This window comes from Giraffa tippelskirchi, chromosome X, assembly GCF_054371585.1.
Source record: "Giraffa tippelskirchi isolate mGirTip1 chromosome X, T2T-mGirTip1v1.2.pri, whole genome shotgun sequence".
NCBI lineage: Eukaryota > Metazoa > Chordata > Mammalia > Artiodactyla > Giraffidae > Giraffa > Giraffa tippelskirchi.
Genome location: NC_137289.1, coordinates 23,168,421 through 23,194,112, shown reverse-complemented (window position 1 = coordinate 23,194,112; position 25,692 = coordinate 23,168,421). Strand labels below are relative to the sequence as shown.

Below are 25,692 nucleotides of genomic sequence, written 5' to 3'. Positions count from 1 at the left end.
TCATTCATTCATTTTTTGCAAAATTGTTCAAGTGTCTTTTGTGCTAAGTACTGTTCTAGGTTGGTGAACAAAAAAGTCCCAGCCTTCGTGACATTTTAATTCTAATAGGAAGAGACAGATAAACACATAGGAAGTGAGGATAAGTAGACAAGTGTAAAATACTCTTTCAAGAAGGTTAGCCAACCTTCTTGAAAGAGTATTTTACACTTGTCTACTTATCCTCACTTCCTATGTACATATACACAATGGAATATTACTCAGCCATTAAAAAAAATACATTTGAATCGGTTCTATTGAGATGGATGAAACTGGAGCCCATTATACAGAGTGAAGTAAGCCAGAAAGAAAAACACCAATACAGTATACTAATGCATATATATGGAATTTGAAAGATGGTAATGATAACCCTATATGTGAGACAGAATAAGAGACACAGATGCATAGAACAGTCTTAAGGACTCTGAGGGAGAAGGTGAGGGTGGGACGTTCTGGGACAATAGCATTGAAACGTGTATATTATCATATGTGAAACAGAACACCATTCCAGGTTCGATGCATGAGACAAATGCTCAGGGCTGGGGCAATGGGATGACCCAGAGGGATGGGATGGGGAGGGAGTTGGGAGGGGGGTTCAGGAAGGGAAACACATGTGCACCCATGGCTGATTCATGTCAATGTATGGCAAAAACCACTACAATATTGTAAAGTAATTAGCCCCCAACTAAAATAAATAAATTTATTAAAAAAAAAAAAGAAGGTTGGCTAAGAGGAGATAGAGGGTACAGTAATATAGTAATAGTTAGCGTTTATTGAATGCTTATTATGTACCACACACTAGAGTATATCCTTTAACGAGCAGCAACCATATAGAGTAGATAATATCTTTGCCATTTTATAAATGAGAGAACTTCGGTTCAGAGTAGCTAAGTATTTACCCAAGATTATATACCTAGTAAGTAGCAGATCTGGGATTTAAATCAGGGTTCATCTGATTCCAAAGTTTATACTCATAACTACTATGCCATATGGTATCATCAGAAACATATTTTCATGTTGACAGTAACCTTTATGTACTTACATTTACCAGCCATTCATTTATTTGCTATTAAAACAACTTTGCTCCATATTGTCATCATACTTTATTATTTTGTCTGTAAGAGTTCACTTGGGTGAATGGAACGATGCATTCCTCTTTGATGTAGAAATGAGCAGCTGTACATCTCATCCTCTTAACCTCTATCTGCAAACACTTGAATTGCTTCTCATTGACACAAAGCTCATATTATTAGATCTCTTTTTACTGCTTACAGCCTTATCTTTGCTACCTTTATTCTATATCCAGACAGACTGAACAAGTTCTAGTACTAGACTTTGTTTTATTGCCAAGTTTTCACCCATGCCGTGTACTTTGTTAGATGGCTAGCTCCTACTCATTCTTCAGATTGCATTATTTATAATATTTTTTAGCACGTGTGAGAATTCTCCTTTTTGTTTTTTTAAAAACATTTTTGAATCGTTTTTTTTTTGGCTGTGCCACGTGGCATGTGGGATCTTTTCTCTCTTTGCTTTGTTTTTTTTTAATTTATTTGTTTTTAATTGAAGGATAATACTGTAAAGAAATTATTTTTAAATTTTTTTTCTTTTATTTTTTTATTTTTTTTTAATAAATTTATTTATTTTAGTTGGGGGCTAATTACTTTACAATATTGTAATAGTTTTTGCCATACATTGACATGAATCAGCCATGGGTTTACATGTGTTCCCCTTCCTGGACCCCCCACCCACCTCCCTCCCCATCCCATCCCTCTGGGTCATCCCATTGCCCCGGCCCTGAGCCCTTGTCTCATGCATCGAACATGGAATGGTGTTCTGTTTCACATATGATAATATACATGTTTCAATGCTATTCTCCCAGAACGTCCCACCCTCACCTTCTCCCTCAGAGTCCATAAAATTGTTCCATGCATCTGTGTCTCTTATTCTGACTCGCATATAGGGTTATGGTTACCATCTTTCAAATTCCATATATATGCATTAGTATACTGTATTGTTGTTTTTCTTTCTGGCTTACTTCACTCTGTATAATGGGCTCCAGTTTCATCCATCTCAGTAGAACCGATTCAAATGTATTTTTTTAATGGCTGAGTAATATTCCATTGTGTATATGTACCACAGCTTGGAGGATAATTGCTTCACAATGTTGTGCTGGTTTCTGCCATAAAATTGCGTTATTTTCATAAGTGCCTTCCCTGACCATTAAACTATATATGTGTGTGTAGTTTTATGTTCTTGCTCTCTCATAGCATTTATTATATTTTGAAAAACATCTTTTTGAGGGTCAACTCACTAATTCATAAAATTCACCTATTTGTGTAGCTTTTGGTATGTTCCAAGCTATGTGCAACCATCAACTCCACAGTCAATTTTAGAACATTTTCATGACCTCAAAGAGAAATCCTGTACCTTTTAGCTATTACCCCACTATCCTCCCAGCCCTAAGCAACCACTAATGTACTTTTATTTCTGTAGATTTGCCTATTCTTGGGTATCTTATATAAATGGAATCATACAACATGTGAGGTTTTTGACCAGCTCCTTTCACTTAACATGTTTCAAGGTTCATCCATGCTGTAGCATGTGTCAATCCAGGCATAGCTCTGGAAGAGATGTGCTTCCAGACCACCACAATAAAGTGCATACTGCAATAAAGTGAGCCACATGAACTTTTTGGTTTCCCAGTACAAGTAAAAATTATTTTTACATTACATAGTAGTCTATGAAATGTGCAGTAGTATTGTCTAAATAAAACAATGTACATACCTCAAAATGTTAACTATCATCTGAGCCTTCAGCGAGTCATAATCTCTTTACAATAGTAACATCAAAGATCACAGATCACAGATCACCAAAACAAAGGTAATATAATGAAAAAGTTTGAAATATGATGAGAATTACCAAAAGTGACAGAGAGATACAAAATGGGCAACTGCTGTTGGAAAAATGGTGCTTACAGATTCACTCAACTCAGGGTTGCCACAAACTTTCAGTTTGTGAAAAATCCATCATCTGCAAAGTGTAGTAAAGTGCAATAAAATGATGTATGCCTGTACTTTGTTCCTTTTTATGGTTGGATAATATTCTGTTGTATGGCTGTATCATATTTATTGACATTTGTTACATTTTATTGTACAATTGACCCTTGAGTAACTCCAGTTTGACCTGCACAGGTCCACTTATATGCAGATTTTTTTCAGTAGTAACTACTACAGTACTACACGACCTGTGGTTGGTTGAATCTGTGGTTGCGGAGTGCTGACAAAAAGTTATACCAGGAGTTTTGACTGCACAGAGGGTCGGTGTCCCTGATAACTGTGTTGTTCAAGAGTCAGTTGTAGTTGCTTTTAATGTCTGTCTGCCCAGTAGACGTAAGTTCCATGAAGGCAGGAACATATCTTATTTATCTCTCTATCCACAGCAAATTATTTATTGAATGAATGTATAACTTCATAAAGTAGACTCTTGTCTCTGTGTATCTACAGAAGTTCTTGTTTGTTTTTACTCAACTGCCTCAAGCCAAAGAGTGTGCATCCTAGTTCTAATGTTTGGAAGAAGTTGGTCCCTGTTTTGGAACTCAGCAAGGAATCATCAGGCTCATGAGATTGTTAGTGACTGTGTGTGGGTAAAAGTTTGTGTGTTCATTTACTCAACAAATACTTATTCAGATATTTAGTGGAGACTTTACTATGCCAGAGAGTGTTTGATAGTGGAGTAGAATGGTGAAGAAGACCAACATGGTCCCTGCTCTCTTGCTTTCCTGGAGATTACATTCTAGTTGAGGGAGACAGAGAATAAACATGCAGATAATAAATGGTGTAATTTCATAAAGAAGTAAATGCTATGAAAAAACTAACACAGCGTAATGAAATAGTGACTCTGTGATGGTGGTGGGGAACTCCTTCAGCTAGGATGGTGAGGGAAAGGGTGTGAGGGGGTGACATTTATTTGAGCAGGGGTCTGAATGATAAGAGGGTGGTCACGAGAAAATCTGAGAGAAAAGCATTTCGGAAAAAGGGAATGGATACTAGGGCTCTGAGTTTGGAATGAGCTGGACACTTTCAAGGGTTAAAAACAAGGCTGGTGTGACTGTGTGTGATGAATGAAGGGAAAAGTAGTAGGAAATGAAACTGGAGAGAGGCAGGGCTAAATCATGTACGATCGTGTAGGTCATTGAAGAAAATTTACAATTAGAATCAAATCCACTGGGAAGTCATTGGACAGCTTTAAGCAAGAAAGTGACACTATCTGATTTATAATTTTAAAAGATTGCTTGATTTCTAGGTGGGGATCATAGACCAGTTAAGAGGCTTGTTGTGGTGTTCCAAGTGAGAGGTGATGAGATTGGCTTGTATCTCTGAGGTCCTTTGTCTTAGCAGTCTGTGATTCTAGGTTATCTGCATCCAGGATTTATTTTGGTTGATTTTCACAATTTTCCAACATCAATTTTGGTCTGAGACCTTTAGCATTTGCTCATGATCCATTGGGACAACCATATGACCACTGTGTTTTCATAAATAGTGCCCTTATGTTACTATTTGCTTCAAAAATGATTAGTAAGGATAATCATATCAAGTCTTCTTAATCTACAGTATAGGATAAGGGATATTTAGAAGTCTGGATTCTCATATTGTTGTTTTCTCCAAATATATTCATTTTTTAGTATAGTGGTGGGTTTTACTTCGCCAGTGAGAGGGCAAAATAACATTTTTCAATGCAGGACATAATATCTTACATGAATAAGATTATATAATATCTTACTTAATATTTATCCATTAAGCAGGAACTGTTTCTGTTGACTGAATTTAGCACACATCATCAATTTATGACCTTTGGTATGCATTATTTGTGATTTAATTCTAATAATCACTCAGTTGGTATATGTAGGACACCCATCATATAAAACAGAAAACTCAAATTCAAAACATTTCACATTGTCCCTCACCTAATCCTCCAGCCATTCCTATAAAGTCAACCATGGCATTACATATGCAGAATTTGCAATGATGAAACAGACTCAGAAAGGACAGTGACTGGCCCAATTCCCTATTCCCCTACCCTGCTTTAGTTTTCATATTAGTACTTATCATTTCTTAATATAATATTATTAATTTGTATATTTGTTCATCAGTTCCACTAGAGTATGCATTCTATGGGACTTACCTGGTAGCTCAGGGGTAAAGAATCCACCTGCAATGAAGGAGACACAGGATACGCTGGTTCGATCCCTAGGTCAGGAAGATTCCCTGGAGGAGGGCATGGCAACCCACTCCAGTATTCTTGCCTGGAGAATCCCATGGACAGAGCAGCCTGGTGGACTGCAGTCCATCGGGTCACAAAGATCTGGACACGACTGAAGCTACTGAGCACACACATGCACGTGTGCATTCTATGAGGGCAGAGAATGTATAAGTTATCTATGGCTGTGTAATAAATGACTCCAAAGCTCAGTGCCTTAATACATCATACATTTATTATCCCGCAACTTCTGTGGATCAGGAATTCAGAAGCAGTTTAGCTGAGTGATTTCAGCTTTAGGCTCTCTCATGAGGTAATTGTCCAGATGTCACCTAGGGCTATAATCATCTGAAGGCTTGACTGGTGCTGGGACATCTACTCCAAAGATCACTCATGTTGTTGTCAGCAGGAAGGCTCTGTTCCTCTCTGGCTGTTGGCCAGAGGCCTTAGTTTCCCCCTACATGGGCCCCTCTTCATGATACGGTGGCTGGCTTCCTCCAGAGCAAATGATCCAAGAGAGAACAAGGCAAAACCTTCTTAAATGCAAAGTATCTTTTATAGCATAGCATAGCATTGTTAACTACTGCCATATGCTATTGGTGACACAGACCAATCCTGATATGTTGTGGGAGGGACTACACAAGGGTATGAATAACTGGAGATGGTTATCATCGGGGGCCGTCTTGGAGGCTGGCTACCACAGTCACTTTCTCTCTTGTTTACTATTATTACTATTATCCCAACACCGAGAAGAGTATCTTGCATATTGTAGGTGTTTAGTAAATATTTCTTGAATGAGTGGGTGGATGGATTTAGAATACCATACTAATTAAAAATGTATGTTTTTAGCAAAAAGGACCATTCATGGATCCTAAGTTGTTGGGGAGGGGCATGGAAGATGAGTACTATAATAACAGTGATTGTCAGATGTAAAGTGTAAGGAGAATTCACTCTTATTTTTTTTATATCTTTCCCTCAGATGTGGAAACACGAGGGCTTTTTTGCGCTCTATAAAGGATTTTGGCCAAACTGGCTTCGACTTGGACCCTGGAACATCATTGTATCCTTTTAGAACATGAGAATGAAAGCACATGCTTCCAGCTCCCAGGTAATTCAAGGCTATGGGAAGGAAAATTTTGATTATTGGAGCCTTTTAGGCAAATGAGAATCTATTCTAGTGATGACCATTGCAGATGGAACTAAGTACAGAAATGGCTTTCAGTTGGAGTCTAATACAAACTAAAGGGATTAGAAAATAAATGCCAAAGTTTAAAACAAACAACAACAAGCACAGCCAAATCTGGAAGGGGCTAGGAAGGTTTTGAAAACCCTGCTATGAGGTGTCCACAGGAAGGTCCATGCTGCGGTAGTCCACATTTCCTACCCCTAAGTATAGGACCAGAGTAGCTGGGGAAATAATAAGACAGAAAATACTCATAGAACAAAGGAATCCAGAGCCAAGGGGGGCTCTTTCCTCCTGGGTAACTCTCCTTCCTTTAACTGTGTTCAAGCGCCTCCTGTGTGCAGAGCCGTGAGTTGGATGGTGTGTGTGGTGGTGTTTGTATTGTGGTGAGCACTGCAGGGTTGAAAAGTCATTCCCTGCCCTTGTGGAGGCTATAGGTTGAGGGAGATAGTGTCTCCGTTCCTCTTCCTGATCATCTAATGTCTGTAACAGTTACTCTGCTGCTGCTGCTGCTAAGTTGCTTCAGTCGTGTCCGACTCTGTGCGACCCCATAGACGGCAGCCCACCAGGCTCCCCCGTCCCTGAGATTCTCCAGGCAAGAACACTGGAGTGGGTTGCCATTTTTCTCCAGTGCACGAAAGTGAAAAGTGAAAGTGAAGTCGCTCAGTTGTGCCTGACTCTCAGCGACCTCATGGACTGCAGCCTATCAGGCTTCTCCGTCCATGGGATTTTCCAGGCAAGAGTACTGGAGTGGGGTGCCATCGCCTTCTCTGAACAGTTTCTCTAGCACTGAATTTTATGTTGTTGATGTTCTTGTGTGTGTGTGTGTGTGTGTGTGTGTGTGTGTGTGTGTGTGTGTGTGTGTGTGTGTGTGGCCTATTTGCCCCTAAAGAATAGAAGTATGTTAGACTTTTAATATGCTTACATTCCTAAATGCCAACAATCAAAATTGGTGCATGATGGGCACTCAACACATACTTGATTTGCCAGATGTAGTTTTTAAAAAGACTTTCAAGCAAGTATAACTTAGAATAGCAGAGACTAAGTATCCCAATAAGAGAATGCAGTGTACAATTTATAACCAGGTTTGACATTCAGTATCATTCCAGTGATCTTCCATGACTTACTCTTCAGTTTTTTATTACATATGAGCAGCTCAAGAGGCTTCAAATCTAAGGATGTGAGCCAAACTCTGCCAACCTTTCTACTTTTCTTTCCCCTTTTTTTCTGTGTTCTAATGTATTTTGATCAAGTTGTAAGTGTTTACTGAACCATTGGTCTCCCAAGGCCCTTCTGGTGGAAGAATGATAGGGTGGTTCAAAATTGCTCATGTGTTTGTGTTGCCATGTGAACTTTTCCCTGAGAGGAAGTATTAACATTGAGACTCTGGCCCCAGATTGGTATCTTCTGTGAAGATGGATACTGATGGATGATACTCAAAATGGCCTCTTCAGATGTGGGTTAAATGTAATTTGTTAGCCCCAGACTTGGGCTAGAGCAAAAGGCATAGGCCAGGGCAGTTACTGCTATGTACGTTACAGACCTCAGTTCTCATTAAAGTATTTATTGACAGAATCACTTTGGCTTTGTCTTCATTTACTGTTCTCTCATCTGCCAACTCTTTAAGTTATATTCTCCGGAAATTGATAAAGATAAGGTGACTATGAAATTGAGTCTGGACTCTTAAAGCACCTTTATGGGAACAGACTAAGTGCATTGTGCTTTCCCACTGCCATTCATTCTCATAATGCCACTCACTTGTAAACATCAGACAAGTGGTTCTAACCTGAAGAGTGAATAAGCAAACAAGGGGCTCATTTGGACAGTTTCCACAGATAAAATGCTGAAAGAGGCTTAAAATAGAACCCTGTGTCCAAGGTTCTAATTGCCTTACAGGCAAAAATTTCTGGCTACTTTCTTATACTAAAATAGTATCTACCACATTGTAGGCACTCAAATACTTGTGAAAGGAATAGTTTAGTTCTTCAATCTTTAGCCATCCATTTATTTGTTCAGCAAACATTTATTGTATGTCTGGTATGTCCTAGATGCTGGAGATGTAAAAATATATTAAGACATAATCACTACTTTAGAGGTCACATCCAAGGAGAAACAGACATGTAAATAGATTCTAAGTACAGTACAGTAGGTACTACGTACTGTCTGACAAATGAACTAAGCGCTGTAGAAGCACAGAGGAGGAAACAGTCCATTGCCTGGGGGCCGGGCTAAAGGCTTCACAGTAGAGGTGCCATTTGTGCTAAAAAGTGGCTGTTACTATGTAGGTTAAGGCAGGGAAGGACATTCCAGGCAGGGGAATAGGGGGGCAGTTCAGCATGGCTAAAATACAGGGTTTTGGTTTTCAAATACCATGTGAGGCAGAATCACCTGGAGATCTTGCAAAAAATGTAGATTCTTGTGTCCTATCACCTGAGATTCTAACCTTATGTGAGGAAGAGGTATTTGCTTTTGTCACAGGCATTTGATGGTGGGTGATCCTTAGATTCCACTTTGAGAAGCAAAGTGGGCTAGAATGAAAGGAAATTATAGCGTGGCCAAAAGGGTCAAATTATGAAGGCTGTCTATATATCCATAAGAAAGAGTTTGGCTTTTATCCTGGAGGGAGGAGGCAGACAAAGGAAGCTGAAAATAGGGGATAATATAACCAGCTGGTGATTTTTAGGACGATAACCCTGGTGTGGAGGGTAGCCTGGAAGGATGCAACCCAAACCAGGTTAGGATCCACTGAGATCTACTCCCCTTTATGTACAAGGTCCAAAAAAGCTAAGAAAATGTGTCTTAAGTCACATAACCTGATTGTGGCGGGTTTGAGGCTAGCACATAGTTGTCAGATTCCTTCTCTGTCTCATTCTACCACCCCACAGTACCTTCTTATTTGTTAAAGTACTGCCTTTTCAAAATAAACTTGTAACAAACTTTTTTTTTAGAGAATTTTTAGGTTAATAGCAAAATCGTGTGGAAGGGGTAGAGATTTCCTGCATACCTCCTACCCCCACAGATGTGCAGCTTCCCCCTCATCAAAATTCCTCACCAGGGTGATTCATTTGTTAGAGTCAGTGAAACTATATTGGCACATCATTATCACCTCATATCCATCATTTATATTAGGGTTCACTCTAAGTGTCATACATCCTGTGGGTTTTGGCAAATGTATAATGACATGTATCCACCATTATAGTATACGGTAGAGAGTTACTGTCCTAAAAATCCTTTGTGCTCCATCTATTCATTCTTCCTTCTCCCCCAAACCCCCAGAATCCACTGATCTTTTTACTGTCTCTGTGGTTTTGCTTTCCCCAGACTGTCATATAGTTGGAATCATACCATATGCAGCCTTCTTAGATTGGCTTCTTTAACTTAGTAATAGATACTTAAGGTTCCTCCATGTCTTTTCATGGGCTTACAGCTCATTTTCTCTTTTTTTTCTTTCTGCACATACCACAGTGTATCTATCCATTCACCTACGGAAGGATGAACAAAGCTGTTATAAATATTCATGTGCAGGCTTTTATGTGGACACAAGTTTTCAGCTCATTTGGTTAAACATAAAGAAGTGCAATTGCTGGATGGTATGGGAAGAGTCTGTTTAGTTTTGTAAGAAACTGCAAAACTATCTTCCAAAGTGGCCATACCATTTTGCATTCCCACCAGCAATAAATGAGAGTTCCTATTTCTCCATATCCTTGCCAGCTTTTGGTGTTAGTGTTTTGGATTTTGTTCATTCTTATAGGTGTGTAATGATACCTCGTTGTTTATTTTTTATTTTTAATTGGAGTATAATTGCTTTACAACGTTGTGTTAGTTTCTGCCATGCAACAGAGTGAATCAGCCATGCTGCTGCTGCTGCTAAGTCGCTTCAGTCGTGTCCGACTCTGTGCGACCCCATAGACGGCAGCCACCAGGCTCCGCCATCCCTGGGATTCTCCAGGCAAGAATACTGGAGTGGGTTGCCATTTCCTTCTCCAGTGCATGAAAGGGAAAAGTGAAAGTGAAGTCGCTCAGTCGTGTCCGACTCTTAGTGACCCCATGGACTGCAGCCTACCAGGCTCCTCAATCCATGGGATTTTCCAGGCGAGAGTACTGGAGTGGGGTGCCATTGAATCAGCCATAAGTATACATATATCCGTTCCCTTTTGAACCTCCCTCCCCCGATCCCACCTCTCTAGGTCATCAAAGAGCACTGAGTGAGTATTATACAGCAGCTTCCCACTAGCTATCATTGTTTATTTTTAAGACTACTACACCAGTCAGATACTCTACTCCTTTCCAAATAGATGAATGAAAAGGAAGCCACTTTTTTCCACAGTGGTATAATTTCCTGTACAAGAAAGATAATTTCTTGTAGGGTGTGTATATGTTGGAAATTGACTTTCAGCTCAGTTTAAATGTTATTCCTTCAGAGAAACCTCCCATTGATTTCCTCTCCACTAATCTAAATCACTTTTGTCATTGTAATTTGTTATACCATGAATTTATAACTTCATATTATATTTATGTGATTATTTGATTAATAATATCTATATCTCCCATTAGTCTGTAAACTCCACAAAAATAGGGATTCTGTCAGTTTCATTTACTGCTGTGTTCTCAGTGATGAGTACAGTTATATATACTCAGCAAATATTTGTTAAATAAATTGACCTGTATCCAAAGACCTGATAAAATGTCTAAAGCATAGCCAAGGTTCAGCAAATGCTGTGGGATTTAAATGAAATGAAACTAAATTTGGAATTATTAGATAATGGTGGGGTGATGGGTTATTTAAGAGAGAACTCCAGTACTCTTGCCTGGAAAATCCCATGGACGGAGGAGCCTAGTAGGCTGCAGTCCATGGGGTCGCAAAGAGTCGGACAGGACTGAGCGACTTCACTTTCACTTTTCACTTTCACGCATTGGAGAAGGAAATGGCAACCCACTCCAGTGTTCTTGCCTGGAGAATCCCAGGGACAGCGGAGCCTGGTGGGCTGCCGTCTATGGGGTCGCACAGAGTCGGACATGACTGAAGTGACTTAGCAGCAGCAGCAGAGGTGCTTGGGGAGATGCATGTCACCTTTTAAACTGATTATCTGTTCATTTGTTCATTCAACAAATATCCATGCCTCATGGAGCTTATAGTTTACAAAGGGAGACATCATAAAAAGATAAATGAGTAATATATAGTATATTGGATGGCAGTAAAAGGTTTATAAAAAAATAAAGTGGAGGAGAGATGGGGAATATAGGAGTGGGGTTGCACACTAAGAAAGCCAAATTGGATTGAAGTCTATAGGTTAAGAGAAGAAGCCAATCTAGGGTTAAAGCAAATGCAAGACCCCTCAGGTGAGAGTGTGCCTGGAATCTAATGTGGTGATTCAAGCAAGAACTAATGGTGGCTTTGATAAAAGTAGTAGCAGTGGAGGCTGTGAAAAGTGGTTGAAATTCCTATATGTTGGAGAAGAGTGAATAATGACTTGCTAAGGGATAGGATTTGGGCTTTAAAAGAGAAAAAGAGCAGAGGTAAGGATTACTCCAAGGCCTGGGCCACTAGAAGGGCAGTATTGTCATAGAGATGGAGAAGACTCTGGAAGGTACAAGGCTTTTTTGTCAGGGGTGGGGGGCAATACTTTTGTACATGTTAAGTTGGAAGAGCCAGTTAGACTTTTGGAGAGATGTGGTTTAGGCAGTGAGACACTGAAGTGTGGAGTTCAGGGGGGATATGGGCTGGAGATGTATATTTGGAAATCATCAGTATGTAGATGGTGCTTAAAGCTGTGATAATGAATGAAATCATTAAGGGAGTAAGCGTCAATAGATAAGAGGTTCAAGAACTGAGTCTGGGGCAGTCCTTCATAAAACAGTTGTCTAAAAAAGATCAATATTCTGGTGATAGAAAAAGAGTGAAGGAGGCAAGGAGGTAAATTATTTTCAACATGAAATTTGAAGAAACAGAGTTTGAAGCTAATGAGATCTTTAGCCGAATTGCCAAAGCTTTAATGATTGCTGCCTTTAAGTAGCTATATCATGAGCAGATAGTTCAAATTCAAGAATTTGACTTGCTATTTTTATTTTTGGTGTAGTATTCCTATCCTATCTTAGTCATGGATCAGTACAGTATCCCCCTAGGTAAGCAGTATGATGAATAGAGCCTTTTGATTGAACACTTAAGGGCTAACCCATTTCTATAGTGAAATAGGCTACAGTGAGGGCACCTCAGTGAGTCAGAGTCTGGCTCTGGCCACATCACATTTGAAGGGGATTATTTCACATGCCTGAAGAACTCAATGTTTCACAAAAATATTCACCATAGAATTCCTGTAAGTAGCAGCTCCCCAGTGTATTTTTGAATTGCAATTTTTGATTGGAAAAAAACTTACAAGGGTATGTCAGATGTGAACTAGATCCACCCAGGGTGTTTTGAAGGTAGATTGAGAAGAAACTCTTTGGAGTCAGTGGGTACAAGGAAACCGTCTTTAAAGAGACTAAGGACCTTGGTTGAAATCTTGTATGTCAAGGAACAAAACAAGACTAAACTCTGTACTGTCTGCTCAATTTATCTATAAACCTAAACTGTTCTAAAAAATAAAGTCTATTAATTTTTAAATGCTCTGAATGAAAGGGCAACACAAAGATGACCAGGCACCACTGGTTCAGAAGAGAAATAATTATTTTCCCAGGTAAAAAGTCCAACATATCAAAAAGATACAATAACAAGAGTTGGCAAGGATATGAAAAAGTCAGAACTTTTATACATTGCTGGAGAGATTGTAAAACAGTGCAGCTCTCTTTGGAAGACAGTTGGATGAGTCCTCTATAAAGTTAAACATAGAATTGCCATCAGTTCAGTTCAGTTCAGTTGCTCAGTCTTGTGCAACTCTGTGACCCCATGGACTGCAACACACCAGGCCTCCCTGTTCATCACCAACTCCTGGAGTTTACTCAAACTCATGTCCATTGAATCAGTGATGCCATCCAACCATCTCATCCTTTGTTGTCCCCTTCTCTCGCCTTCAGTCTTTCCCAGCATCAGGGTCTTTTCAAATGAGTGAGTTCTTCACATCAGGTGGCCAAAGAATTAGAGTTTCAGTTTCAGCATCAGTCCTTCCAATGACTATTCAGGACTGATTTCCTTTAGGATGAACTGGTTGGATCTCCTTGCAGTCCAAGGGACTCTCAAGAGTCTTCTCCAACACCACAGTTCAAAAGCATCAATTCTTCAGCGCTCAGCTTTCTTTATAGTCCAACTCTCACATCCATACACGATGACTGGAAAAACCATAGCCTTGACTAGATGGAACTTTATTGGCAAAATAACGTCTCTGCTTTTTAATACACTGTCTAGGTTGGTCATAACTTGTCTTCCAAGAAGCAAGCATCTTTTAATTTCATGGCTGCACTCACCATCTGCAGTGATTTTGGGGCCCCCAAAAATAAAGTCTGTCACTGTTTCACTGTTTCCCCATCTATTTGCCATGAAGTGATGGGACCAGATGCCATGATCTTCATTTTCTGAATGTTGAGTTTTAATCCAACTTTTTCACTCTCCTCTTTCACTTTCCTCAAGAGGCTCTTTAGTTCTTCTTCGCTTTCTTCCATAAGTGTGGTGTCATCTGCATATCTGAGACTATTGATATTTCTCCCAGCAAGCCTGATTCCAGCTTGTGCTTCATCCAGCCCAGCATTTCTCATGATGAGCCTCTTGATGAAAGTGAAAGAGGAGAGTCAAAAAGTTGGCTTAAAGTTCAACATTCAGAAAACTAAGATCATGGCATCTGGTCCCATCACTTCATGGGAAATAGATGGGGAAACAGTGGCAGACTTTATTTTTTGGGGCTCCAAAATCACTGTAGATGGTGATTGCACCCATGAAATTAAAAGACGCTTACTTCTTGGAAGGAAGGTTATGACCAACCTAGACAGCATATTGAAAAGCAGAGACATTACTTTGCCAACAAAGGTCCGTCTAGTCAAGGCTATGGTTTTTCCAGCAGTCATGTATGGATGTGAGAGTTGGACGGTGAAGAAAGCTGAGCGCTGAAGAATTGATGCTTTTGAACTGTGGTGTTGGAGAAGACTCTTGAGAGTCCCTTGGACTGCAAGAAGATCCAACCAGTCCATCCTAAAGGAGATCAGTCCTGGTTTTTCATTGGAAGGACTGATGTTGAAGCTGAAACTCCAATACTTTGGCCACCTCTTGGGAAGAGTTGACTCATTGGAAAAGACCCTGATGCTGGGAAAGATTGAGGGTAGGAGGAGAAGGGGACAACAGAGGATAAGATGGCTGGATGGCATCACCGACTCAATGGACATGGGTTTGGGTAGACTCCGGGAGTTGGTGATGGACAGGGAGGCCTAGCGTGCTGCGATTCATGGGGTTGCAAAGAGTTGGACATGACTGAGCGACTGAACTGAACTGACTCTGCATAAAAGTTAAATAAGCAGGGTGATAATATACAGCCTTTATGTACTCCTTTTCCTATTTGGAACCAGTCTGTTGTTCATGCCCAGTTCTAACTGTTTGAGTCTCTGTCTTCAATTCCTCCTATATACATACTAAAAGGAATTAAAGACAGAGACTCACACAGACACTTGTACACCAGTGTTCGTTGCAACATTATTCACAATAATTAAAAGATGGAAACAACCCAGGTGCCCATTGACAGATGGATGAGTAAACAAATGTATATCCATACAGTGGAATATTATTCAGCCATAAAGAGTATGAAGTGCTGACACATTAGTGCAACATGGATGAACCTCAAAAACATGCTAAATGCAAGTAGTCAGACTCAAAAGGCCACATATTGTATATTTCCAATTAAATGTTCAACATAGGCAAATCTATAAAGACAGAAAGTGTTGATAAAGTAGTGATTGCCTAGGGCCCGGGGGAAAGAGGGAGGCACTGCTTAATGGGTATAAGGTTTTGTTTGGGGATGAAAATATTCTGAATTAGATTATGGTGATGGTTGTACTATGCTGTAGATGTACTAAGAAACATTGCTGCTGCTGCTGCTGCTAAGTCACTTCAGTCGTGTCCGACTCTGTGCGACCCTATGGACTGCAACCTACCAGGCTCCTCCGTCCATGGGTTTTTCCAGGCAAGAGGACTGGAGTGGGTTGCCATTGCCTTCTCTGAAGAAACATTGAACTGTATGTTTTAAACAGGTGATAGTTATAGTATATAGATTATATCTCAGTAAAACTCTTAAAAAAAAAAAAAAACAAATGGATGACTACTGAAGGGTTTCAATGAAGCTGCTTGGTACCAAACTACAGACTGATTCATGTTTACTCCAGATGACCACACGGATATTTTCCTCTGGAATAAGCAAATCTATCATATTACCAGTAATGTGAAGCTTCAAACAACTAAAATTTCTGATCAGGAAACCTCAGGTTTGAGGGGATAAAATGATGATCAAAATCTGCAGGGTGTAAGATGAACAAATTTTCAACTTCTCCCCCCCACTATTTTTTGAGAAGGTAGAGTGTGAGACAACTCAGATAATAATAGTAATAGCTAACTCTTACAGCTTTTATTATGTGCCAGACACTGTTTTAAGTGTATTATGTTTATAAAACTGTTTACATCCTTATAGTAACCCTGTAAGATAGGTACTATTCTTATTTTTCAGGTGAGAAACTCAGGCACAGAAAGGTAAAATAGTTTGATCCTGGAAGATGGCAGAGGTGGGATTCTAACCCAGGCGGTCTGGGTCATGAGCCCATGCTTATGGTACCATGCTAGAGGTGTACTGACTCAGCCTTATCCAGGGTCACTTAAAGTTTATAGCAGGTGAGCAGCAAAGAATACCAATTTCATTCTGTGTCTTTATAGCACCTCTGGAGAGAGAAGGTCAATAGTTGTTGTGGTTGGTCACTCTTGGACACTTGACTGTAATACTAGATTTTAAGTTCTTTCCAGGAGACCTGGGACTGCAAATATATCATTTTCCTCTTATTCTCTACTTTCTACTTTATTTTTCTTCTTTATCTTTCCTTTGTTGACCTTTCTTCTCCATGACCTGCTTCATCACTAGCCCACTCTTCTTCCCCAGTCTAAGTGAGCACACCATACACACAGGGGTGTGTTCTTGTTTGTATGTTAAACTATTGATTGAAGAACTTTGAGTTATTGATACAGATGTATGTCACTAGTTTCAAATTTAACAATTTGGACATGTGACTAGACTTCTCACCCTCTCTTCTCCGATGCAAAGAAGTATGCTGTTAGGCTTGTAAACAAATTTATGGGAGGAGTGATAAAACTTCTAAGGACCTGCTTATCAATACTTCTTCTCTATCCACTAACACATATAACTTGGGGGATAATATTTTCATTAGCCTAGCACAATCAATGGAGAAGGCAATGGCAACCCACTCCAGTACTCCTGCCTGGAAAATCCCATGGATGGAGGAGCCTGGTAGGCTGCAGTCCATGGAGTCGCTAAGAGTCGGACGCAACTGGGCGACTTCACTTTCACTTTTCACTTCCCTGCACTGGAGAAGGAAATGGCAACCCACTCCAGTGTTCTTGCCTGGAGAATCCCAGGGATGGGGGAGCCTGGTGGGCTGCCATCTATGGGGTCGCAGAGAGTCGGACACAACTGAAGCGAATTAGCAGCAGCAGCACGATCAAAATATTGCATGTAAGTTAGAGTGATAAAGTTGCTTTTTAAAAATACCATCATATCTTCTCAGTGAGAATGGCTGCTCGCATTAATCTTAATTCCTGAGGTTTCAATAAAGGATATTTCTTCTCTCTATTCAGTATCTCAGTATCAGAATTCAGTTGCATTTGGTGCTGTGCCTAACTCATTATAAGCACTCTTCATGCATCCTTGACTCTCCCATTTATTTAGTAAATAAGAAAAACAATTTAACACATCATTGCATAAGATTTCTAGGGGACCTGATAATTTTAAGGTGGTAGTTGGAATTTTGGATTATGAGCCCATTTTCCACATTTGAAATAACCTCATAGCCTTCAGCTCTAATTTCTTGGTTCAGTTTTCTTAACCATTTAAACCACCTCTGAGATGACATCAGTTTGCTTTTCCATAGGATGTGCTTTAGTACTTGTGGAATGGCTCAGTGGGAAAATCTGCAAATTTTATGAATCATAAAAGCACATTTATAAGACAGCATGGCATTTTATTGGGCCAATGACTGTTATCTCAGCATGTTCATCATCTTTTAAAAAATTAATTTTACTGATTTTTTTTTTTTTTGGCTGCACCATGTAGCATGCAGGATCTTAGTTCCCCAACCAGGGATTGAACCCACACCCTCTGCAGTGGAAGTGTGGAGTCTTAACCACTGGACCACCAGGGAAGTCCCCATCCTTTTAGTGCTGTAATGTCAACACAATGAAGACAGAACTGGAACCGATATGGATTTATTATAGTAAATGGGAAATAGAATTCAATCATGAAACTATTGGGTAACATACACCAAATGAAAGCAAACCTTAAAAAATAGAGGACCCCCCCCCCATCCCCCAGGTTCTTGGTGTTATTCTAGTCCCTCTGGTGCTTTAGAGCAAATGAATCCTGCCTGCCCCATTGTGTGGAAGGCATTTGAAAGAAACAGGCACTGCTTTGTGCATTAAAACAGACTCTGAGACCCTTAGCAGCTGCATCAGTCATTTCTAGGACTCCTCATGAGAGGGCTCTTTGAGCTCAATGGCTGCTTATGGTCCCAACAGCTTGGCAATCCAGTGAACATACAGCTGCCTAGTTGCCTGTGAAGCCCTCCTGTACTTCAGCCTGCCACAGTGGATCTGTTAGGTGGAGCACATCTTTCCCGGTCAGCCAGGCTGCGAGACTATGGCTTCAAGGCTCCAGCTGCATCAAGAGCTGACTCCTGGCTCCATGTGATCGTATTTTCATATTCTCATGCCTACTTAGCATTTTATGGTATTGCATAAAGCAACTCCCTCAGAAGATTTCAAGAGTGAAAACACACTGAAACTGGTATCTATATCACATGGTGCTATATCAAGGATGCCTTTGTCCTGTGAAGGAGGCTGTTAAACTGCTGTGTCCCATTAGTCCAGATTTCTGGATTTGCAGATTAACCCCATGGCAGAACATACTGACAGATTTTCTTTTGTAAACACAAACAAAATAACTGATGAGCCCTCTTGGTATGGATTATGCTTTCAGGAAGCCATGCACATTCATTTCTTTGAGATATTCATATCAATATGACCTGTTCATTTATGGCTCACTTTTGACTTCTTGTAGCAAATATCCTAGGGAAACGTTTTGTTGTTGTAGTTGTTTACTCGCTAAGTCATGTCAGACTCTTTGTGGTGCTGTGTACTGTAGCCCACCAGGCTCCTCTGTTTATGTAATTTCCCAGCCAAGAATACTGGAGTGGGTTGCCATTTCCTTTTCCAGGGGATCTTCTTGACCCAGGGATTGAACATATGTCTCCTGCATTGGCAGGCGGATTCTTTACCACTGAGGCACCCGGTAAGCCCCCAGGGAAACATTACCCTTCAAGAAATGCCAGCAAAAGTGTGAATCAAAATTCTTATAAGTGTTTAATGCTCCTTGACCTAGTAATACTACTTTGGAGAATTTTATCCTGAGGGATTAAACAGACATGTCAAAGATTTATGGGTGTATGCGTGCTCAGTCGTTCAGTCGTGTCCAACTCTTTGCAACCACATGGACTGTAGCCCACCAGGTTCCTCCATCCATGGGATTATCCTGGGAAGAATACTGGAGTGGGTAGCCATTATCTCCTCCAGGGGATCTTCCTAACCCAGTGACTGAACCCACATCTCCTATGTCTCCTGCACTGGCTGGTGGATTCTTTACCACTGAGCCACCTGGGAAGCCTGTCAAAGATTTATACATAAGGGTGTTTGAAGTGGTATTATAACAATGAGAAATTGGAAATAACAAATGTACAACTATAGAAAAATGGTTATTATATATTCATGTTGAAAAACATGCAGCCTTTACAACTCATGTTTTTGAAGAAAGCCTAATGACATAGGAAAATAGCACAATATAATGTTAAATGAATAAAACAGATAAAGGAAAGTAACAGTGAATATCTCTGGATGGTATAATTATAGGTACCTTTATAATTTTCTATATTTTCAAAAACTTCTAAAATAAATAAAAATTACTTTTATAATCAGAAAAGAGTAATTAACATCATGTATACATGAATATATATCTCTAAATGAAATCCAGGAAATCTGGGATAGTTTTAGCACCTAGCTCTCAATAAACATTCATGGGGTAGGTAGACAGATGAATGAATAAATGGCAGTTGACACTTATAGGTACCATCATTGAGTTTATATGATTGCAAGAAATAACAAATGAAGATTTATTAAGTAAAAGGAGAAGAATTTCAGACCAATCAGCAGTTTGAAGGATGACATAGAAGGTACTGAAGGAATCACAAAATGAGTGGCTGGTGGCAGCTAAGGTGTGGGGCTGGTTGCTGTTCTGATTGCCCAGCTGTCAGCGCCATCTTTCTTCTCGTTCTGTGCATCCTCGGAAGTATCTCTCAAGCCTGCTGTTTTCACTGGTCTTTGTTCACTTTGGCCAGTGACTGAGCAAGTGCAGTTGAAATCAAAGTCACAAGTTCATTTCCCATGTGAACCAGCAAACACTTCATCATACAGGGCGACAGTATCCCAAGGCCAAGTCTGGCTAGCCAGCTCTCAGAGATGGCTGTTTGGTCATGTGGACAAGCAGGGGGGTGGTGATGGATCAGGGAAACCTGCCTCTAACATTTGTGAGACAACTCAAAATGCCCGTTTCCAGAGGGCTGTGTGTTCTGTTCTTGAGGGTTGTCCTCTGAAACAGAGGTGTGCTATGCATAACATTAGCTACCCAAGGAATTAGTATAAAACTTAGCCATGTCACGGTATTTTTTTTTTAACAGATTCACAGTAAGCTCTTCATGGAAATGATTAATGAGCCCAATTGATCTACATTCTGTCCTACAAGGTATTAGTATCTTTTGGCTATTTTGATCAAATTGCTGAACAGGATCTGGCTTCTCTGCAAGTGCATCGGGAGACAACATTGGATGCGTGAATGAAATCTAAATATTTCCACGCCAGTGCATTCCCTTATCTGTACAGGAACCTGCATCAAAGAAAGCCATTATACTAGTACAGAGCTTTCTGTATCTCTGCTCTTGGTGGCTTATCAAACACAGGGTTCTTGATTGTGGTTACGCTTAAACCCAAGTATATGATAACAGTGCCCTGTTTATATCTCCTCTGTCTTGATCCTGCTAAGGTATTAGATTTATGTTTGTCTTTTCCAGCCTGAGTCACCTCTCATCACTCATTTTTCAAAACCCTTATTCAGGGATTGAGGAATTCATGGTTTGGAGCCTGATAGTCCTTGTCCTAGAGGTCACAATGCCTGCAAACGTGACTGATTCCCTTGAATCGATCAGCTGGATATTTTATTCCTCAGGATTTTTAAGGAAGAGGAAGAGAATATTTTCTGAGCACTAACAATGTGCAGTGGTTTACTAGGCATTTTCATATACAGTGTCTGAGTTAATCCTCACTAATAACCAAATAAGGTAGGTATAATTACCCCCAACGTTACAAATGAGAAAGCTGTGGCTTTGAGAACTTAAACAACTGAATCATAATTTGAATACTGGTTGGTTGGACTTCAAAACCTGTGATTTTCGCACTGGAGACACTGACTCCCAGGAATAGCAGGATTTTTTTAGGCTGAACCTCATAGCACAACAATCAGCTGGCCTCTGCTCAGCTCCTGCCTTTCTCCTGTAACTAAATTCCATTCCACTTTGCTTGTGTTACCTTGGCAAGATCAGGCCTTTGCAGCAAGGCCAGAAAATTAAGCTTTGAACCACTAATAAGGAGACCATTGATTTGAGCCTGCTTTCAATTTTGTCCTCAAACCCAGTTACTCTTTGTGTTTTACCTCATTCCCAGTAACTCATAACCCAGTCCAAGCTGGCATAACTGGTACTTGGTGGGTGCTCAGCCTTTCAAGGCATATTGGACTCCATCATCCACTCAAGAGCCAGAAAGTTCTTCAGTTGTAGGAACATAAAGGTTACTATGGCAAAGGCAAGCACGGCCCTCCTCTAGGTCAGAGTGGCAAGCAGAACAACTTGCAAAATGATCTACCAGAGGAGGCTTGATGTGTATTAGAAGAGATGAGAGAAAAATGTGCCATTTGGTCTGAAGGTAAGAGAAGAAAGGGAGAAGGGAACTTTCAAGAGCATGGACATGAAAAGGGATGATTGTTAACTTCAGAACAACTGAGAAGAGCAAGCTGGGGTTTAATCTAAGACTGAAGGGGAATGAAAACCCAAGTGCAAAGCATCCTTCTAAGAGGCCAATTCCATCCAGGTTCTGAGCATCATAGTTTGAGATTGGAATGAAAATTGTCAGAGGCCTCTTAGAGTTAGGCATTACACATTAGGCTCAGATGTATCCCCAAGTCATCATTTTTAGAGATATCGTGGGGTTTACCTACCAAGGTTGTTTGGCACCAAGTCCCAGACAAATCAATCTGTACTGTTTTGGTTTCTTCCTTTCTCATTTTTGTTGTCCCCTTGGCAGCTTTCTAGGGAAATAATCTAGTTTAGGGCCTTAGGAGACAAACTTCCGAGCAATGTATTGTGGAGACTAGGAGGTTGGAGAAAGGGTTATAGGAAACTCAAGAAGGCTGAAAATGGCTCTTAGATTTCTTCCCCACTATGCTCTTATAGTTTCTGCTGCCAGGGTTGTCCAGAGGAAGCCTGAGCATAATTCCCAGTTGCCAACTGTCATTTTCTGTACCCACAAGAGAGCAAGATGAGGCTGGTCTCCTGGGCCATTTTGGAGGCATCCTCTTATGCAACTGAATTTCTTAGGGAAATGCAAATGTGGGAGTAAATGGCAGAAGGTCAAGCTTTGAGGAGCAAAGTGGGCCCAGTGTGGAGAGCTTGGCAGTGCCGTGTTTTGGTACCTGCCCCTTTCTTCCCTTTAAGTGTCTTGGAATCTGTGGTTCAGCATTGTCACCAGCCAGAAGCTACAAGTGACATAAGAGGCCAACTGAGGGGAAGGGGCACCACAGAGTTAAGAAGGTGGTGGGGCCTATTATACAGAGTGAAGTAAGCCAGAAAGAAAAACACCAATACAGTATACTAACACATATATATGGTATTTAGTCAATCGGTCAAGATAACCCTGTATGCGAGACATCAAAAGAGACACAGATAAATAGAGCAGTATTACGGACTCTATGGGAGAGGGCGAGGGCGAGATGATATGGGAGAATGGCGTTGAAGCATGTAAATTATCATATGTGGGGCGAATCGCCAGTCCAGGTTCGATGCATGATACAGGGTGCTCGGGGCTGGTGCATCGGGATGACCCAGAGGGATGGGATGGGGAGGGAGGTGGGAGGGGGCTTCTGGAAGGGGAAAACATGTACACCCATGGTGGATTCATGTCAATGTATGGCAAAACAAATACAATATTGTAAAGTTAAAAAATAAAAAATAAACTAATTAATAAAAAAATTAAAAAAAAAGAAGGTGGTGGGCTGGGTGGGTAGGGGATTAACAGCAGAAATAATCACAAGACTGGTTATTTGTCAAAGAAACACTCTTTTGAACACCATGAAGTGTGGGAAAAGACCAGCTTTAGTATCTATTTCAGGTTCCTACATTTATACAATCTCACTACATAAAATGTCTGATTACATCAGGGAGGGCAGGACTCCTCATTTTATCAAAGCAATCACTATAGTAAACAGTTACAAAGAACAGAACCTCATTTTTCTAGTACTGTTCTGTCTAATCTGATAGCCACTGTCCATGTGTGGCTCTTCAGCATTTGGAACATGCCAGTTTGAATTGAGATGTTCTGTAAAGGTAAGATACACAGCAGACTTCAAAGATTTAGCACGAAAAAAAGTATAATATTTTATATTGATTACAGGTTGAAATAATAAAGTTTGAGGTATACTGAGGTAAATGAAACATTAACATTAATTTTGTCTGTTTCTATTTTTACCTTTTTAACACAAATACAAGAACATTTAAAATTACATAGGTGGCTTGCAATAGATTTCTATTAGGCAATGCTGCTTTAGTGTGTTCAAAAATAAGATTTGAGTTTAAGCATCTTTCCAGTAGTACACTTGTTGCTTTAAGTAAGTATACCTGTATAGGAGAGACAGACTCATTGCAAAAGAAGGGCAGGGAGGAATGGAGATTTGCAAATGGGGAGGCTGATTATAGAGGGTGAGATGGTGCAGGGGTACAGGGGATGGTCAGTTGCCAGAAGCAAGTGCTCTCTTTCCCCTACAGCTCCATCTGAGCTCCTAGCTGGGGCTCTGCGAAGCGAGGGAGAGGCACTTTGAAACTGGTCTGCCTTTACCATATTAGCCTTCAAGCTCTGAGTGGGACATGGTGGTGATGTAACGCACACTTTCCCTGTGCCCTTCTGGACCCCCATCCCTGGCCGAGAGAAGAAGAAGGCACGCGGCAAGCCCCTTCTTCATAGCCAGGGCCATCTGGGAAAACTGTTGCCGCACCTCCTTCTGCCAATAGGCGTAGATGAGTGGGTTGAGCAGGGAGTTGCCCACACCGAGCAGCCACAGGTACTGTTCCAGCACCAGATAGAGGTGGCACTCCTGGCAAGCCACCTGCACAATGCTCGTGATAAGGAATGGGGACCAGGACAGAGTGAAGCTGCCAATGAGAATGGCCACCGTGCGCACAGCCTTGAAGTCACTGGGGGTCCGTGGGGGCCGGTGAGCCCTGGTCAGGGCTCCCGCATGCTCCATGTTGCGGATCTGCTGGCTGTGCGTGGAGGCAATCTTGAGTATGTCACAGTAGAAAAAGACAAAGAGCAGCAGGGCTGGAAAGAAGCCGACGCAGGAGAGGGTCAGCACAAAGCGTGGGTGAAACACAGCAAAGAAGCTGCAGGAGCCCTTGTAGGTGGTCTGCTGGAATCCGTGGATCCCGAGGGGAAGGAAGCCAATGAGGTTAGACACCAACCACAGCCCGGCAATGCAGGCCCCGACCATGAACCCATTCATGATCTGGAAATAGCGGAGGGGCTGCTTGATGGCAAGGTACCTGTCAAAGGCAATCAGCATGACCGTGAGGACAGAGGCGGCTGCAGAAGAAGTGACAAATGCCATCCGAAGGCTGCACAGCGTCTTCTCTGTGGGCCGAGCCGGGCTGGAGAGCTGGTCTGTGACTAGGCCAGAGATGGCCAGGCCAAGCAAGGCATCAGCCACAGCCAGATTCAAGGTGAAACAGAGACTGACGTTATCATTCTTGAGGATCAACAACAGTACCGCCATGGCCACGAGGGCATTAGCAGCAATAATGAGGGAGGCCAGGACAGCAAGGATCACTCCAAATGAGACAGATGATTCCATGTCTTGAAGTGGCAGGATTTCCACTTACCGGGGGATACTGGCCCTCCAGCTCAAATTCTCACCGGCTGGGTGAGACGGAGCTGTGTGTTCAGAGCTGGCAGTCCAGGCTGGCGGCTGGCCGTCTTTGGGATCCTGCTGGTCATGGAGAATCACTCCCTCTCTGGTTTTCAGTCCTCAGCCTCTTGCCTCTCCAGTGATCTGAAGGCAGCAACCCCAGTGCAGATGTATCCCTTGGCCCTGAGCTAGTCCCTCCTCCAACAACCAAGTTACTAGACAACTCCCAAGTACCTGCCTCCTGTTGTCTCGCCAGGCTCTCTCCCCTCACTAATGTTTCAAGGACTTTGTTTGGAGAGACCAGGGCATTCATCAGGTCTCCTCTCTCAACAGAAGATATAATTGACTCTAATCACACGTTTTTTCCTCCATAATTTGATCTTAAATGTCCACTTCTTTTCTTCCTAAGCCTCAAATACTAGCTTGACAACTAATCTCAGCTGAATTAAGCATTTTCTGCATAACGAATTCTCAGTCACTATTATGACTGCTTTTAATCAAGCAAGATGATCATAATCCATTGAAGTGGGAAGTGGGGCAGGCAAGCTATTTTAGTATCCAGTATACTTTCAGGAGAGTTATACACATGTTGGCCGTTTCTTATCTTTCATTTTCTAACACCTCAGATTCTAATTCTTTCAAATAGGGTGTGCTGGTCCCCTATTTCTCATCCCTCAAAGCTTTATTAGTTGAGGATTCAGAAAGGCCGGAGAAGCAAAAGAGAATTGTTACTAGCTGTCATTCAGTTTAGAA

At 41.1% G+C, this 25,692-nt stretch overlaps 2 protein-coding genes across 8 annotated transcripts in view; one reads left to right on the top strand and one right to left on the bottom strand.

Moving 5' to 3' along the window:
• The window catches only part of SLC25A14 (solute carrier family 25 member 14), a 34,549-nt gene extending 26,502 nt beyond the window's left edge, over positions 1 to 8,047 (top strand). For all 7 annotated transcript variants that reach the window (XM_081566601.1, XM_081566600.1, XM_081566595.1 and 4 more), the window contains 2 exons: positions 6,272 to 6,352; positions 7,610 to 8,047. In XM_081566601.1, the coding sequence (XP_081422727.1) occupies positions 6,272 to 6,352; positions 7,610 to 7,651 (123 nt within the window). In that variant the 3' untranslated portion in view covers positions 7,652 to 8,047. The remainder of the gene's footprint in view (positions 1 to 6,271; positions 6,353 to 7,609) is intronic.
• Positions 8,048 to 23,877: 15,830 nt separating this feature from the next.
• Positions 23,878 to 24,885, bottom strand: GPR119 (G protein-coupled receptor 119). The gene has a single exon (XM_081564231.1). It carries the CDS (start codon positions 24,883 to 24,885, stop codon positions 23,878 to 23,880), a length of 1,008 nt encoding a protein of 335 aa, XP_081420357.1.
• Positions 24,886 to 25,692: the final 807 nt, after the last annotated feature.